This window comes from Pseudophryne corroboree, chromosome 9, assembly GCF_028390025.1.
Source record: "Pseudophryne corroboree isolate aPseCor3 chromosome 9, aPseCor3.hap2, whole genome shotgun sequence".
Classification (NCBI taxonomy): domain Eukaryota; kingdom Metazoa; phylum Chordata; class Amphibia; order Anura; family Myobatrachidae; genus Pseudophryne; species Pseudophryne corroboree.
The window spans coordinates 398,681,060-398,699,651 of NC_086452.1; the positions used below are offsets into that span (position 1 = coordinate 398,681,060).

Here is an 18,592-nt window from a genome sequence, read left to right on the forward strand (position 1 = left end):
GATCCTGGCACGACGTTGTCCAGATGTGACTGAAGACTTTTAGCCAGACTCCCACCCGCCAGTCTTCCAGGCATCTCGGTCCACCGTCACCCAGCAACAGCTATTAATAATATAAGTGCTTTTATCAACACTTAAGGATCGCCTTTGAACTTATTAATAAAAGCTTTAGTTTGGATATACATCCTTTTAAATTATCACAGTGGTTTATTTGGACCTCAGCCTCTAATTAACCCTGATAAATATCAGATAATTATCTACAATCTCTCAGCTGTCTTTTTCTGGACTTCAACCTAATGAGGAAAAAGGATACATGCACAGAGTTGTAACTTATGTAGCAGAATTAGCTACTACATATTTGATTGCTACTTTTTTATTTTTTATATTGTTACATGTATCTATTTGTTTTGTCTGCTCTACAGCAATGAATATTTTTAATGTTTTATTGTGTATATAATAAATATTTGTTAATTTGGAACCACCGGCATTTCTGACCATAATTATTGGCTCTCTAACGCAGCCCCTTATATTTGTATTCTGAAGGTTTTGAGGGAGCTTAGCTTGAGCCCTGTTCCTGTGAACCGGCAGTTGCTGGTTTGCATGGTTTACCTTTAGCACCTCTGGTGGCGGTAGAAGAACCTCTGGACTTGCCCCTAAACTTGGCAGTCCGGAAGGATTGTAAATTGAGTCCTGAGTAGGCCTTCCTAGCTGGGGGAGCTGCAGAATGAAGTTATGTGGACTTACCCACAGTAGCTTTGAGATCCATTTGTCTAGTTATTCTCCAAATAAGGCCTCACCTGTGAAAGGTAGGCCTTCTTCTCTTTTCCGGGAGTCCGCATCTGCTGTCCACTGGCGTAGCCATAGACCCCTGCATGCACACACTGCCATAGCTGTAGTGCGTGCATTAAGCAAGCCTATTTCTTTTATGGCTTTCACCATAAAGTTCACAGAGTCCTGTATATGTTGCAGGAGCAAAACAATCTTCCCTTGAGATAAGGTATCTAACCCCTCAATTAGGTTACCCGACCATTTAGCAATGGCTTGCGTAATCCACCCACATGCTATAGTGGGTCTCTGGGCTACCCCTGCAGCTATATATAAAGATTTCAGCATAGTCTCAATCTTGCGGTCAGCTGTGTCTTTCAGGGAGGATGCACCTGGGGCAGGCAATACAATTTGCCGTGAGAGCCTGGATAGTGATGCATCCACTCTTGGTGGATTTTCCCATTTTTTCCTATCCTCAGGAGGAAAAGGAAAGGATGATAATAACCGTTTAGGGATTTTAAATTTCTTATCAGGATTAACCCATGGTTCTTCAAACAGGGTATTTAATTATTTTGACACAGGAAGCGTGGTTGAGGATTTCTTTTTTTATATTAAAATAAGATTCCTCACTCTCCTCTGTCACCTAATCAGGAATATTCAGAACTTCTCTGATAGCTTCTATAAGAGCCTCTATTCCCTGTGACAGAGTACCCTCCCCTACCTCTGAGTTCACCTCACCCTCCTCCATGTCTGACCCCTCATCATCCAAGTCAGACTGCAGGATATGGGCCAAAGTGTGTTTTTGCGGACAAACGGCAGGGGATTGAGACACTGGTTTGGGTACTGAGTCTCTTTTCATATACTCAGTTATAGATTGTCTTAAGTATTGCGTCTCTTTCTCATTCCGAGATAACTTAGTAGAGATTGTGGAAATCATTCCCCTAATGGAGTCCAGCCATGCTGGTTCTGCCCCACTAGCCTGGGAAGGGACACTACATTGAGTACACATTAGTGAACCCCCTAGGGAAGAGGAATACTGTGCTTTACATGAAACACACTCTTTGCATGACATACTGTATAGTGACAGCACACACACACACGAAAAGGTTAAATGCACAATTAACCTACAATGAGCCCTTCCAGGGAGACACAGAGGGAGTATGGAAACAGCACACGGCGCCCTTAACGCTAATGCCAAGCTTAGCTAGGTCGCAGACTAAGTACCTAGATCAGGTACACTAACAATTGCTCCCCCCCTGGTACCGCTGAGGTAATCTGGAGTCTCTCTGAAGGAGCTGCGCGTCCCTGTCAGTCATCGTCTGTGTCAACTGCAGAGGGAAAATGGTGCTGGTGAGCTGCTGGATCCGCTCATAGTGAAGCCCAGCACCTTCAAATGCGCGCAGTCTTCCCGCACTTTTTTATACTGGCTTTATGTGTCTTGTGCATAAAATGGAGACAGACTCCTTTTATTGCTATGTTGCCAGTCTGGGTACTGTGTCCACTGTTCAGCATCTGTGTCCGTACACAGCAGGAGACGCAGTCCGCCCCATTTAGAAGCTGTTCGTCTCCGTACCCTCATGCCACCATAATGGCCGGCGACCAGCTAACCGGGACGCCGGCTTAGTACTCACCACTCTTCATTCTTCTGGCTCTGTTAGGGGTGGCGGCGTGCTGCGGGAATGTACGCTCGCTGTGGTGGGGCTTGCAAATTGTTCCCTCAGGAGCTAGTGTCCTGTCAGCGGGGAATGGGACCACTAACCCTTAGTGGGGTTGGGCCATTTTACCCCCTAAGTCCCACGAGCAGGCAGGCTGGTACCATCCAATCCTGCCTGAAAATAACAAACACAGAAAATAAATGCAGAAAACTCTTCAGGAGCTTCCAGAGATGTGACCGGCTCACCCGGGCACAGTTTCTAAACTGATTCTGGTAGGAGGGGCATAGAGGGAGAAGCCAGCGCACACTATCAATTTCTTAAAGTGCCTGTGACTCCTAGTGGACCCATCTATACCCATGGTACTAAATGGATTCCCTGTATCCCCTAAGGCGTAAGAGAAAAATGCCTAATGTTAATTAGTAGTATTGCTGTGGGGGTGGGCAGAAACCCAAGTCCCAGCCTGCATAGTCTACAGCTAACCGTGCACAGGGCAGATGGTGCAAGGCTGCTAATGGCCACACGCTGGGACTGTCACTTTGTGGCAGCAGATCTGTCTGAACCAAGCAAAGCCAATTGCTCACTTATAGGGGTATCCTCAGAACCGATACTTCCGTTTGAATGTAAGGTAGGCACAATATTACACTGCACAAAGACTGCCTTTAACTGATATCTATTTACCGGGTGTAGTATGGTTTGCCGGCAGTTGGGGTCCCGGCGACCGGCATACCGGCGCCGGAATCCCGACCACCGGCATACCGACAGCTGGGCGAGCGCAAATGAGCCCCTTGCGGGCAGGGCACGGTGGTGTGCGTATCTTCCCTTCAGGTGGGGTCGTGGACTCCCAAGAGGGAGAAAATATGTCGGCGGTCGGGATTCCGGCGCCGGTATGGTGGTCGCCGGGAGCCCGGCTGCCGGCAACCTGAAGACCACCCCTATTTACCACAAGTACTTACAGTCTTATCTACTAACAAGTCTCATCTACACCTTCATTCACAATGTTCGTGAGGGAATCCATATGTGTCGCGATAACAGTGTAACCTATGGCTGTTTTGTCTTGGCCAAACATTGGAGAGTAAGCTCCTGGTTAATAGCAAGAGGTTCAACACCAGTCCATGTATCACTGGTGGCAGTGGGCCAGCAGGAACTATGATTATGTATCACTGTATATATAATATATCATCAGCATTTACAGGGCTACCTTCAGCCCATCTCCAAATCTCACTATTGTGGATGTGGAAACCTATCTCACGTCAAGGTAATATCCAGTAATCATACCTCCCTGAAAAAAATGACAGGAGCTGATTGGCTAGTCATTTATCACTGTTTGGGGTCTATTCATAAAGCAGAGAAAAGCCCTATTTTGCGTTGAACAGGGCTTTTCTCTGCTTCCTGTTATTCATGGAGCAGGTTACCGTGAAGTCCCTGACTTCCCGCTCCGTGCCTGAATCACATCACCATACTTTTGTATGGTGAGTGCGATTCATGAAGGAACAGAAAGCTCTGCTTTCTGCTTCTCCATGGAGTTCAGGCTCGCATTCTCAGGATGGCGCAACCTGAACTTCGGTGTGGGGACGGCAGGGAAGCCCTTGAGAAAATTATAGACTGCATCTGATTGGTTGCTGTCGGCAACATCATCAATTCTCTGTTTCAGAAGCTTTAGTAAATTTACCCCACAATGTTAAAAAATAAACCCACTTAGAGCAGTGTGAAGACGACATTAATCTTTATTGTTTAAAATATTTAACTTTGAAGATCAATCAACATTGGTCATTAGATGCATAATCCCGTAGTGTCCCAATTCTCATGGAACAGTCTCAGTTTCCCGTGGGCAAACTGTTCTGGTCATTGAGCAAATGATTGCTTTACATTTAGTGTGATCAGGTTGTAAATGTGCCATTCATGAATGTTGGGGGCACCAACATTAGAAAAATCTAGGTATGTAGGATATTACTTTATCTGTACAATTCTGAAGCAAATGATATTACCTGTGGATTAGACACCACAATAGAGGACAGCAGGAGCCAGACAGGGAAAGATATACTGTATATACAGATAAAACATGCTGTATATACAGATAAAACATAAGACCTATTTAAAACCCCATTAACTTCAGGAATCCTGATCTTCAATGGGATCTCTCTTCATAATTTTGATTGATTGCTCTGCAAATATGGCTTCAGGTAATTCTCATACACGGGGCTCACCTAAGAAACAAATAGAAAAACTATCTCATATGTACACAGTCATTTATTTTCTTCTTACTGTATATCATTTAAGTATGGTTTACTGAAACAAGGCATTTAAAGTGGACCTGTTGGCTTAAGAAAGCATAAGAAGCCATTTTATGTCCTGAAACTAAAGGAAAGAACAAGTGGCAATACTGAGGTACAGCATGAAATGATCTCTATTCTCCTTTCTGCATGTACAGTATGAGTTTGATGTTTCTTATCACTATGGGGTCTATTTACTAAGCCCTGAAGAGAGCTAAAGTGGAGATAAAGCACCAGCCAATCAGCTCCTAACTGCCATTTTTCAAACAGCCTGTAACATGGCAGTTAGGAGCTGATTGGCTGGTACTTTATCTCCATCCACTTTATCTCCCTCCAAGGCTTAGTAAGTAGGCCCCTAAATCTTTACAGTACAAAACCCAGATATATGTGTTATGTGATCATAACAACAGGGTTAGTGTTGATTTCATTTAATGTCTGGTTATTAGTGATAAGTTTGTTTTCTTATAAATACCCTCAGTTTCATTTTGATGCCCCGACAGGTCAACTGTGAGAATGACACCATACAATTGTCTGAGCACACTGTTGGTCAAGACATACAGTAAGCGGCTAGTATGCTCTAGCCAATAGGAGCAGTATACAGTAGAAGGTACTGTAGACAAGTAACTTACTGCAACACCCCATTTCAGTACCACAGCTGGGCCTTACCTTCTTGCTCTCCGGGTTCTTCCGAGCCCACTCAAGCAGATTATGATACACATTCCCGTCATAGCTCCCAAGGGCCGATAATAACTCATAATCTGTGTAATCAAAGGCATCCACTAGTAGAACTGCATCTTTCCTGCAAAGAGGAGTAAAAGGTTTTTGTCAGTCCAGAGCACAACCCTGAATCACTCCGATTCCTGGTCCTAATATACTGAAGCCAAATGTTCTAATCATTCTCTTTATTCTGCTTGATGTGGCAATCAGTGTAAATCTCTAAGTACAGTAGTGCGGTTACTCACCGGATCTCGGCTAAGAGGCCCAAGTAGGCCGTAGTGACCATGTCCAGCTGTTTCCCTGACAAGTAACCATGTTGCAGGAAATCACCGGCACTTGTAAATATCCCATGCAATGCATACAAGTCACAGAGCCGCTTCAGAACAGTCTTGATTTCAGGCTGGTTTGACAGTGAATTGAGTGAAGAGATGAACACCTTCACCGTTAAGTAGTGTATATGAGCCTAGGCATAAAGAAGTCGCATTCAAATTGATGTTTTTCAAATGCTTGTTTAGTTTTAAGCCTTTATACATTTATTTGTATAACAAGATTTATGGTAAGAACTTACCGTTGTTAGATCTCTTTCTGCGAGGTACACTGGGCTCCACAAGGATTAACATCGGGGTGTAGAGTAGGATCTTGATCCGAGGCACCAACAGGCTCAAAGCTTTTGACTGTTCCCAAGATGCACAGCGCCGCCTCCTCTATAACCCCGCCTCCGTGCACAGGAGCTCAGTTTCGTTAACCAGACCAATGCAGTAGCAGGTACCAGAGATGACAATCGCTCGTATCCAATTACACCACACACTCACCACAGGAGAGGGTGTCAGCAGCTATGCCAATACCAACCCAAAGAAGCTAAGTGCGTCAGGGTGGTGCCTTGTGGAGCCCAGTGTACCTCGCAGAAAGAGATTTAACAACGGTAAGTTCTTACCATAAATCTCGTTTTCTACTGTGGGGTACACTGGGCTCCACAAGGATTAACATCGGGGATGTCCTAAAGCAGTTCCTTATGGGAGGGGACGCACTGTAGCGGGCACAAGAACCCAGCATCCAAAGGAACATCCTGGGAAGCGGCGGTATTGAAGGCATAGAACCTTATAAACGTGTTTCCGGAGGACCACATTGCCGCCTTGCACAATTGTTCAAGTGTCGCATCCACAGTGGGCCGCCCATGAAGGTCCAACCGACCGAGTAGAATGGGCTTTAATGGTAGCAGGAACCGGACGACCAGCCTGTACATAAGCATGTGCAATCACCATTCTAATCCATCTGGCCAAAGTCTGCTTGGAAGCAGGCCAGCCACGTTTGTGAAAACCAAACAGTACAAAAAGAGAATCAGATTTCCTAATGGAGGAAGTTCTCTTCACATAGATACGGAGAGCCCGTACCACATCCAAAGACCGTTCTTTGGAAGACAATCCAGGAGAATTAAAGGCCGGAACCACAATCTCCTGGTTAAGGTGGAAGGAAGACACCACCTTAGGTAAATAACCTGGCCGCATTCTAAGAACCGCCCGGTCACGGTGAAAAATCAAATAGGGAAACTTACAGGATAAGGCACCCAAGTCCGATACCCTTCTAGCTGAAGCCATCGCCAGCAAGAAAAGGACCTTAAGGGAAAGCCACTTAAGGTCAGCAGATGCAAGAGGCTCAAACGGAGACTCTTGCAAGGTCTCCAAAACCACCGACAAGTACCAAGGGGCCACGGGTGGCACATAAGGAGGCTGAATCCGCAACACACCCTGAGTGAATGTATGGACATCAGGTAGGGTAGCAATTTTTCTCTGAAACCAAACCGACAAGGCAGAGATGTGAACCTTGAGGGAGGCCAGACGCAGGCCTAAGTCCAGGCCCTGTTGTAGAAAGGCCAATAGTTTGGCTGTACTAAACTTGAAAACGTCATGATTGTGAGACGCACACCAAGTAAAGCATTCCAGACCCTATGGTAGATCCGAGCAGAAGCCGGCTTACGGGCCTTCAACATACTTTGAACGACCGCATCAGAAAAACCCTTGGCCCTCAGGACGGAAGCTTCAAGAGCCATGCCGTCAAAGCCAGACGGGCCAAATCCTGGTAAACACAAGGGCCCTGAATGAGGAGACCTGGTCGTTGTGGAAGTAGAAGGGGACGATCCCATGAGAGACCCAGTAGATTGGAGAACCAGTGCCGTCTGGGCCACGCTGGAGCGACCAGAAGCAGGTTTCCTCCTTCTTGCTTGAACTTCCGTATTACTCTGGGCAAGAGTGACACCGGAGGGAACACATACGGTAGCTGAAAGTTCCATGGAATTGCCAGAGTGTCCACGAACGCAGCTTGAGGAACCCTTGTCCTTGCTCCGAATACCGGAACCTTGTGATTGTGTCGAGACGCCATCAGATCCACATCTGGAAGGCGCCACGTGTCCACGAGAAGTTGAAACACCTCCGGATGGAGGCTCCACTCTCCGGCGTGTACGTCCTGATGACTGAGTTCAGGACACCTGGAATGAACACTGCGGATATGGCCGATAGATGGCACTCCACCCACTGAAGAATCTGTGATACTTCCCTCAGTGCCATGCAGCTTCGAGTTCCACCATGATGATTTATGTACGCCACCGTGGTGGCGTTGTCCGACTGAACTTGGACAGGTTTGTTCTGTATTAGATGCTGGGCCATTGTCAATGCATTGAACACTGCCTGCAGTTCCAAAATATTGATCGGGAGCAGAGACTCCTCCTTGGTCCACCGACCTTGAAGAGAGTGTTGTTCCAACACCGCACCCCAACCTCTCAGACTGGCATCCGTCGTCAGAAGGACCCAGCTGGATATCCAGAAGGGATGGCCCCTGCTCAATTGCTGGTCCTGAAGCCACCAGCTCAGTGACAGGCGGTCCTCTGGAGACAATGAGATCTGATCTGGTGAGGCAGGCCATCCCACTTGGTCAGAATTAATTTCTGCAGAGGGCAAGAGTAGAATTGAGCATTCTCCACCATGTCGAAAGCCAACACCATGAGACCCAGCACTTGCATTGTCGAATGTATCGACACTTGTGGACGAGATAGGAAGTATTGAATCCAGTGCTGAAGCTTCAGGACTTTCTCATGAGACAGGAACAACCGTTGGTTGTCCAATAACGCTCCCAGATGTAACATGCTCCGAGCAAGAACCAGGGAGGACTTCTTCCAGTTGATCAGACACCCGTGGGCTTTCATGCACTGGACCGTCAGATCGAGATGACATAGGAGAAGTTCTGGGGAATTTGCCAAGATCAACAAATCATCCAAGTACGGTAGGATCCTGACCCCTTGACAGCGGAGTGTAGCCGTCATGACCGCCATAACTTTGGTGAAAACTTGGGGAGCCGTTGTCAAACCAAAGAGTAACACCCGAAATTGGAAATGAAGGTTGCCCACCGCAAACCTCAGGTACTGCTGATGAGATACCGCAATAAGAATATGGGGGCAGGCATCCTGTATGTCCTGGGAGACCATATAGTCCCCAGGCTCCAAGGCCAGAACAATAGAGCGCAGCGTTTCCATATGAAACTTTGAGGTCCGCACATGCTTGTTCAAGGACTTCAGATTGAGAATGGGCCGCGAGGACCCGTTTGGTTTCGGGACTAGGAACAGCAGTGAATAGTACCCCTTGCCTCTCTGAGCCAGAGGCACCTGTACTACCACTCCTGTGGTCAGGAGGGAATGTACCACCGAGTGCAAAGTGTTTGCTTTTGCCAGATCCAGAGGCACACCTGTCAGGAAAAATAGATGAGGGGGACGATTCTTGAAGGGTATGGCGTAACCTTGAGCGACGACTTCCCTCACCCAGGTATCTGAAGTCGTCTTCAACCATTCCTGGGCAAAACCTAGAAGTCGGCCCCCACCCTAGGATCCCCCAGGGGGAGGCCCGCCCCATCATGCGGCAGGCTTGTCAGTTTTGGAAGCTGGCAGACGGGAGGCCCAGGTACGCTTCAGTCTGGGCTTGGCAGGTCTGGAAGCACGAGCTTGCTTTGGGTACGCCTGACCTTTTGCTTTTCCTGGAGGACGAAAGTGCCGAGGAAAAGTACTTTTAGCCTTCTGTGCGGAAGGAGCCGTACTAGGTAGGCAAGCTGTTTTAGCAGTAGCCAGATCAGCCACAATCTTATTGAGGTCTTCTCCAAAGAGAATGTCTCCCTTGGAAGGAAGCACCTCCAGGGTTTTCTTGGAATCCATATCCACCGACCAGGATCTCAACCAAAGGATACGTATGGCCAAGACGGACGTAGTAGCAGCCTTGGCCGCCAGCACCCCGGCATCGGAGGCCGCCTCCTTAAGCTACAGAGAAACTGTGGTAATATATGAGAGACATTGTCGAACATGCTCAGATGCATTAGAAGGCAGCTCCGCCTCTAGCTCCTGAGCCCACGCCTCAACAGCTTCAGCAGCCCAAGTTGCTGCAATGGTTGGCCTATGCACAGCCCCTGTTAGGGTGTAAATCGCTTTCAAACAACCCTACACACGTCTATCCGTCGGTTCCATCAGAGAGGTGATGGTAGTTACTGGCAGAGCAGAGGAAACTACCATACGCGCCACATGAGAATCTACTGGTGGAGGAGTTTCCCAATTCTTACATGTCTCCGCAGAGAGAGGATAGGGAGCCAACAGTCTCTTATTCGGTGTGAATTTTGTCCCCGGATTTTCCCAGGATTCCTGATGTATGTCAACTAGGTGTTCAGAATGAGGTAAAACTTGTTTAAATCACCTTCCTACGTTTAAACCTATCCGGTTTCTTAGAGACAGCCTCAGGCACCTGAAGAATGAGCCTGATTGCCTCAATCAAATCCGGGACATCCACCAATGACTTCCCTTCCCCATCAGAAACATCTGTGTCAGTGTCTGTGGGATCAGTATATGCACCATCCTCGTCAGAGGACGTGTCTGGAATAGCAGTGGATTGGGAGGAGGTAATGGCCCGTTTAGAAGACGACTTAGTCTTAGGCGGGCGAGAGTGACACTTAGATTTAGTCAGGGACCGGTTCAGATGCTGTAACTGAGTGGAGATTTGAGCTGCCCATGGCGGATTAATAGCAGGGACCATAAACTGCTGCAGTGGCACAGGTGGTCCCACAGGGGGTGCCAATTTAGTTACAAGCGTGATTAACAATGTGGAAAATGTAGCCCAAGGTGGGTCCTGTGATGCCCCAGGTGCTACCGACCCACTGGGGGGTAAGGAACCCCCTGAACTCTCAGCTGCCATATTATCCTCCATTACGTCCGCGGCCTCACTACCACGCAATGTGGGAGAAGCCCCAGCGTCGTTGCCACGTGTAGCAGACATAACAGTGTGCACAATATCGGGCAACTTGGTACAAGGTGTAGCAGCAATATACCTAGCAAGAACACTCGGTGAAGTGTGCCTATGACAACACAGACCGGGAGTTCAAGAGATATAAACTATATGGCGACTATAAATCACAAGTAAAAATACACAGCAAGTATATCTTGTGATAGAATCCTATATTAAACAGAAAGAAACCTGATACACTTAGCCCCCTCAGGTATAGCAATATAGGAGTAGCCCACTGAGTGAAATACCCTGTAATAAGGCAACCACGCAGCAGCTACATGCACACACACATATATAGTCACAATCGTACCATGCAGAAATTATGCACCATAAAACTGCACTGGACTAGCAATACAAAGTAATACTCAGTATGGCTACAGATGGGTCCACATTTATCTTGACCTTTAATAGGATTAACTGAGACTGGCCAGTCGGACTTAGGGGGTAATTCCAAGTTGATCGCAGCAGGATTTTTGATAGCAATTGGGCAAAATCATGTGCACTGCAGGGGAGGCAGATATAACGTGCAGAAAGAGATAGATATTTTTTTTTAATTGTTTATTTAATTTTCAGGTTATAAAGGATTACAGTAACCCCCCACAACACGTGGGGAGAGCATATTTATAAAACATTATACCTAGAGCAGAAATATAACCTTAAGAAAAAGGTCATGGGGTTTCCTTAATAAAAAACATTACATTGATAATTCGAGAAATAAAGGTAAGATATACATCGGGAGTAACAGAAGCAATCCGATTAAATGGGAACCAAGAATTAATCTCGTGACTGTACCAGTAAAGAAAGGAAAGATAAAGAAAAAGCAAGAGAAGAGAAAAGAAGAGAAGGGAAAGACGGGGAAGGTATAGAGTAGAGGGAGAAAAAACAGAGTTGGAGGAACCGCCAGTGCGCCTCTTTATGCTGCAAATACCGCTCGGAGAGCTAGTGCAAGATAGAAGGTAATACTTGAGGTACACGAAAAGGTAATATTAGGGATGGTCATATGTCTACGCGATAGGTTAGGAGATTACAAAAATCATAGTAGGAGAGCCACAGAACCCTCAGGGGAGCGTATTCTACGTGCGGGAGCTTGAGAGTCGAACCATAATTCCCAAATCAGAAGAAACTGGAAAGATCTGTTATGGAGGTATGCAGTGATTTTTTCCATGCTTGCGAAGTACCATACTTTATCAATGACCTACTTAATAGCTTACTCTGTTTCCAGTGGAGGGCAATTGAGCATCAGGCAGCATTTAAGATCTGTGTTAGTAGTTTACCGGTGTTTGGAGGTGTGTTAACAATGGGGAGGCCCAGCAGAAAAGACCAAGGGTCTTTAGATATCTGGGTATAGAGCACTGTACTCATCAGGCGTGCGACTGAGTCCCAAAATAGCATGATCTTAGGGCACGTCCACCAGATGTGGAGGAAAGAGCCATGGCCGCCGCAGCCTCTCCAGCATGTGGGCGAAGAGGAAGGAAACATTTTGTGGAGTCTAGAGGGGACAAAATACCACCTATATAATATCTTGTAGGTGTTTTCCTTTACTAGGGTTGAGATGGAGGATTTTGCGGCAGCAGTGAAGACATCTGACCAATCATGGTCAGCAGGCAGCGGTCCTAGATCCCGTTCCCACTGGAGTACAAAAGCCGGGGTCGTCAACTGACCCCAAACCTGAAGAAGGGAGTATAGTAGGGAAATGATTCCTCGAGCAAGTAGTTTATGATAGCAATAAGACTCCAGAGTGGATAAAGGTTGGAACAGGGAAGAATTCGATAGAGAAGAGACAAAGTGTCTTATCTGGAAATAGGTAAAAGGGTTCGCTTCCGAGAAATTATATTTTGACATGACAGCCGATAAAGGTGCGCAGGCACCCTCGGACAGTACATCCAGAACAAAGCGGATATTCCTTTCCGACCATGGACGAGAGTGAGTCAGAGAATGACCCGGGGCGAAAGAAGGGTTATCCCATAAAGGGGTAAGCGAAGAGGGGGATGACAGCAGGTGAAAGCGACGAGTGCAGTAGTCCCAGATCTGGCAAGAAAATTCCAGCACAGGGTGCAGAAAGAGTTAGATTTGGGTGGGTTATTTTATTTCTGTGCAGGGTAAATATTGGCTGCTTTATTTTTACACTGCAAATTAGATTGCAGATTGAACACACCCCACCCAAATCTAACTCTCTCTGCACATGTTATATCTGCCTCCCCTGCAGTGCGCATGGTTTTGCCCAATTGCTAACAAAAATCCTGCTGCGATCAACTTGGAATTACCCCCTTAATTCCCTTGAGAACAATAGATGAAGGGTTTATGCTAATAAGTCATGTTGTGCATAGGTGCAGAAAACCAGTCAAGATAACCGTGGACCCATCTGTATATGTGTTAACAATAGATATAACAAAGCAGAGCAGATACTGGATGTATATCACAGGGTGTTTGTACCACACAACCCTGAATGTATGCACTCTTTCTTAACTAATACTGTCCCAGTGACAGGTAGAATACTTAAGTGTTCTGTATGAAGCACAGCACTGGCAATCAGGCGGTTCTACAGAGGAGGATTTGCCCCAGCAGTCCCAGGAACAGCTCAGCTCAATCTGTGATGGCCGCTGGTCGGGAGTGAAGGAGAGAAATGCAGCTCCAGGGCGGGAACATTTGCAGAAATGGCGCCCTGGGGCTGGGGGGAGGGACCACAGGTCCGGCCTGCTCCCCACCGGGTGCTGCGGGCAGTGAAAAGCGGGGTTTATACAATAAAAAAAAAAAACAGACCAGTGCCTCTTAATTGTCCCTGGTGGTTAGTGGAGCGGCTGCCCAGTAATCAGTGTCCACGCCAGCGCGCGCGGCCCACCTCCTACGGCCGCGCTGGATCGCAGTAAAGTGCGGGCACAGAAGCCTCTTACCACCCCCGTACCTGCGGCCCCACGATCCGGGAGGATGGCGGCGTGTGTGTGACTGACCGTTTGAAGGAACCGGAGCCTCCGCTGCAGTGACCCGGCAACCAGGGCGCGGGAGTATACAGCGCCGCTGGGGGTGACGGAGCTGCAGACAGAAAAGTCTATGAGACTTTGCCTGCTGCAGCCCTTGTAGTCTTCAGAAGAATCTTCAGTTCTTCTCTTTCAAATAAAGCTATCAATAGGCTGCCTGAGGCAGCCCTCCTGTTAAGTGCCTGCTTACTGCATGGAACCAGCTTACAAACTGAGCTCCTGTGCATGGAGGCGGGGTTATAGAGGAGGCGACGCTGTGCATCTTGGGAACAGTCAAAAGCTTTGAGCCTGTTGGTGCCTCAGATCAAGATCCTACTCTACACCCCAATATTAATCCTTGTGGAGCCCAGTGTACCCCGGAGCAGAAAATGTTATTTCTCTTACGTCCTAGAGGATGCTGGGGTCCACATTAGTACCATGGGGTATAGACTGGTCCACCAGGAGCCATTGGCACTTTAAGAGTTTGAGAGTGTGGGCTGGCTCCTCCCTCTATGCCCCTCCTATCAGACTCAGTTTAGAAAATGTGCCCAGAGGAGCCGGTCACAATTTTTTTTGAGTTTATTATTTTACAGGGAGGCTGCTGGCAACATCCTCCCTGCAGTGAGGGACTGAGGGGAGGAGCAGTGTCCGCCCTTTGGCGTCTGACCCACTGTCTTCGCTGACTGGACACTGAGCTCCAGAGGGGTCTGATCGTTCTCCGCCACAGGGGACCGCTCGCCCCAGCAGCATGCCGCCACCCCCTTGCAGAGCTGAAGAATCGGTGGCCAGTGAGACACTGACTTCCCTAGCGGGGGCTCAGTGTGAAGATGGCGGCATCAGGGTAGGAGCGCAGTTTTAACTGCGCTCCGGAGATGGCTCAGCGGTACATGAGGGGCGCCCTAGGCCAGCGCGAGACCATACACTGGTCCAGAAGCCTGTCGGGGTTCCGGATCTCAGCCAGCACTAAATCCTCAGGCCAGTATAATCTGATGAAGAGCGGGAAGACAGCGCCATTTTGGGGGTGGAGCTTCTCCTTAGAGCGGACTCAGCAGCATTTAGCGCCATTTTCCTGCCTGCACAGCGCTGACAAGGAGAATCAGGTCCCTCCACAGCAACTCCAGCTATCTAAACAGTACCAGGGGGTTGTAGAAGGGGAGGGAGGCTGCAATACGACTGTGTATCCTATTAAGGTACACAGTCAGCGCTGAAAAGGGGTCTCCCTTTGGTAAAAAAGCACTGTGTGTGGGTTGGCTTCAATCTCTGTGTCTCTCTTGCCATTCTTGGGGGGGGGGGGGGGGGACTGTCTCCCCTGTGTGTGTGTGTGGAGTGTTTGGTGGTCTCCTTTAGCTATGTCCATGGACACTGTGTCATATGCTGCGGAGGACTTGTCCTCCCAGGATGATCCCATTCCATGTAATCAGGATAGCACTGGTTTAGCACAGATACCAGCAAGGGAACCTGAGTGGTTTTCCTCTATCAAATCTTGGATTTCTCAGATTTCAGATAGGGTTGCAAGTAATGAATCTGCAACCCAGGTATTACAGAACTCTATGGCAGTATGGCCGGTTTCTGGTACCTCAGGACGCTCCGCTATATACCCCCACAAACGTGCGCTTGTGCATGTCACACAGGATGACATGGATACCGATTCTGACACCACAGACGGTGATGGGGATGTGTTGCGGGGGTCTGCATCACTTGCAAAAGGGGTGCAATTGATGATAAAGGCTATCAGGGATGTGTTGAATATTAATGATACCACACCTGAGCAGGTTGAGGAGGCTTTTTCACTGAAAATAAAAAAGCCTCGCTAACCTTCCCTGCGTCAAAGGAATTGAATGCTATATTTGAAAAAGCATGGGAAAACTCGGAGACAAAATTCCAGATCCCTAAAAGGGTACAGATGGCGTTTCCTTTCCCTGAGGAGGATAGGAAAAAATGGGAAAACCCGCCGATTGTTGACACATCTTTGTCCAGACTCTCAAAGAAGGTGGTTTTACCTGTTCCAGGATCTACCGCCTTAAAGGAGATGACTGATCGAAAGACTGATAATGGTCAGCTACCTTACTAGAGGATTTGGATACGATGGATAAGAGTGATGTTGAATTATTTTTACACAACATTCACGATTCAGCAGGTCTTATGGTAGAATCCATGAAAGACCTCGGTTCCATGGCTGCGGGAATGTCTTACATGTCTGTTTCGGCTCGTCGGGGACTGCGGCAGCGCCAGTGGTCGGCCGACGCGGAATACAGAAAGAGTGTGGAGTCCCTACCCTATACAGGTCAGGCTCTCTTTGGGGAAGATTTAGACGCGTGGATATCCAGGGCTACAGTGGGTAAGTCTCTGTTTTTTCCCTCAGCTGCACCTGCTCCGAAGAAATCCTTTTCTTCATCAGCAACACAGTCCTTTCGGCCTAACAAGCCTAGAATGGCCAGACCGTCCAATACCTTCTTTAGGGGAGGTCGAGTTAAGTCCAAGAAACCTGCTGCTGCAGGTTCCCAGGAACAAAAGCCAGCTTCGGGTACGCCAATGTCCTCCGCATGACGGTGGACTGCACAGCCTGGAGGTGGGGCCAGTGGGTGCGAGACTCAGACAATTCATTCACGTCTGGGTATCGTCCGGCCTGGATCCCTCGGTGATAGATATTGTATCCCAGGGATACAGGCTGGTATTTCAAAGTCTCCCTCCTCATCCTTTTTTCAAATCAGGCTTGCCAGCTCTGCTGGCAGACAGCACTGTCCTGCAAGAAGCTGTCCAGAAGTTGGTGGAGGCACAGGTTACTATTCAAACCTTTCCGTGGTACCGAAACCGGATGGTTCGGTCAGGCCCATTCTGAACCTAAAATCATTGAACCCCTTTCTAAAGGAGTTCAAGTTCAAGATGGAGTCTCTCAGGGCGGTGATATCAGGTCTGGAAGAGGGGGAATTCCTGGTATCCCTGGATATCAAGGATGCGTACCTCCACATTCCGATCTGGCTCCCGCATCAGGCTTATCTCCGTTTCGCATTACTGGACTGTCATTTCCAGTTCCAGGCCCTGACATTCGGCCTCTCCACAGCACCGAGGGTGTTTACCAAGGTGATGGCAGAGTTGATGGTTCTCCTCTGCAAACAAGGGGTGAACATAATTCCATATCTAGACGATCTGCTGATAAAGGCATCGTCCAAGGAGAAGCTGCTGCAGTCTATTGTTCGTACAACCCACCTCCTCAAAATCCACGGTTGGATTCTGAACCTTCCGAAGTCACATTTGGAACCAACCCAGAGGTTGTCCTTTCTGGGAATGATCCTAGACACAGAAGTGCAAAAAGGGTGTTTCTTCCGCAGGCAAAGGCGTTGGTGATACAAGCAATGGTCCGGGATGTCCTGAAGCCAGCCCGGGTGTCGGTTCATCAATGCATTCGCCTGTTGGGAAAGATGGTGGCCTCTTACAAGGCTCTCCAGTATGGAAAGTTCCATGCTCGGGCCTTCCAACTGGATCTCCTGGACAAGTGGTCAGGATCTCATATCCACATGCACCAGAGAATACGTCTGTCGCCGAAGGCCAGAATTTCGCTCCTTTGGTGGTTGCAATTGCCTCACTTTCTTGAGGGCCGCAGGTTCGGGATTCAGGAATGGGTCCTTCTAACCACAGATGCGAGCCTTCAGGGCTGGGGAGCAATCACTCAAGGAGCAACATTCAAAGGAAGGTGGTCAAGTCTGGAAGCCGGCCAATTGGCTACCCTCCCTGAGGTTCAGACTTTTTTGAAGGGAGTTCTGCACATCCAACCTCCCTTTGTACCGCCTACGGCGCCGTGGGGCCTTAACGTGGTGTTGCAGTTCCTCCAGTCGGATTGGTTTGAGTCTCTACAGGAGGTTGAGGTCAAATTTCTTACATGGAAGGCTGTCACGTTGTTGGCCTTAGCTTCTGCTAGACGTGTGTCCGAATTGGGGGCTCTATCCTGTAAAAGCCCTTACTTGATCTTCCACGAAGATAGAGCTGAGCTCCGGACACATCAGCAGTTTCTTCCGAAGGTTGTGTCGGCATTTCATATCAACCAACCTATTGTGGTGCCAGTGGCTACTGACTCCTCAATGACATCAAAGTCCTTGGATGTTGTGAGGGCTCTGAAGATATATGTGAGGAGAACTTCTCGTCACAGAAAATCGGACTCTCTGTTTGTCCTATATGATCCCAAGAAAATTGGGTGTCTTGCTTCTAAGCAGACGATCTCTCACTGTATTAGCGGGGTAATTCAAAGTTGATCGCAGCAGGATTTTTGATAGCAACTGGGCAAAACCATGTGCACTGCAGGGGAGGCAGATATAACATGTGCAGAAAGAGATAGATTTGGGTGGGTTATATTGTTTCTGTGCAGGGTAAATACTTATTAATATTTATCTTTACACTGCAAATTAGATTGCAGATTGAACACACCACACCCAAATCTAACTCTCTCTGCACATGTTATATCTGCCTCCCATGCAGTGCACATGGTTTTGCCCAGTTGCTATCAAAAATCCTGCTGCGATCAACTTGGAATTACCCCCTAGGTTCACTATCCAGCACCCTTATTCTACGGCAGGTTTGCTGTGTTCAAAATCTGTTAAGGCCCACTCTACTCGTAAGGTGGGGTCTTCCTGGGCGGCTGCCCGGGGTGTCTCGGCATTGCAACTTGGCCGAGCTGCAACTTGGTCTGGGTCGAACACGTTTGCAAAGTTTTACAAGTTCGATACTTTGGCCTCTGACTGAACTTCAGATCATCAATCAGTTTTGCAGGAGCGTCCGCGCTCACCCTCCCGTTCTGGGAGCTTTGGTACATCCCCATGGTACTATTGTGGACCCCAGCATCCTCTAGGACGTAAGAGAAAATAGGATTTTGGTTACCTACCGGTAACTCCTTTTCTCGTAGTCCGTAGAGGATGCTGGGTGCCTGCCCAACGCTT

General features: G+C 48.0%; 1 protein-coding gene across 1 annotated transcript in view; it reads right to left on the bottom strand.

Moving 5' to 3' along the window:
* Positions 1-4,123: 4,123 nt before the first annotated feature.
* ACOX2 (acyl-CoA oxidase 2) overlaps positions 4,124-18,592 on the bottom strand; it is a 235,665-nt gene continuing 221,196 nt past the window's right edge. Inside the window, exons 12-14 of the mRNA XM_063940885.1 lie at positions 5,650-5,867; positions 5,354-5,486; positions 4,124-4,621 (exon numbers count right to left, since the gene is read on the bottom strand). Coding sequence (XP_063796955.1) covers positions 4,559-4,621; positions 5,354-5,486; positions 5,650-5,867 — 414 coding nt within the window. The 3' untranslated portion in view covers positions 4,124-4,558. The remainder of the gene's footprint in view (positions 4,622-5,353; positions 5,487-5,649; positions 5,868-18,592) is intronic.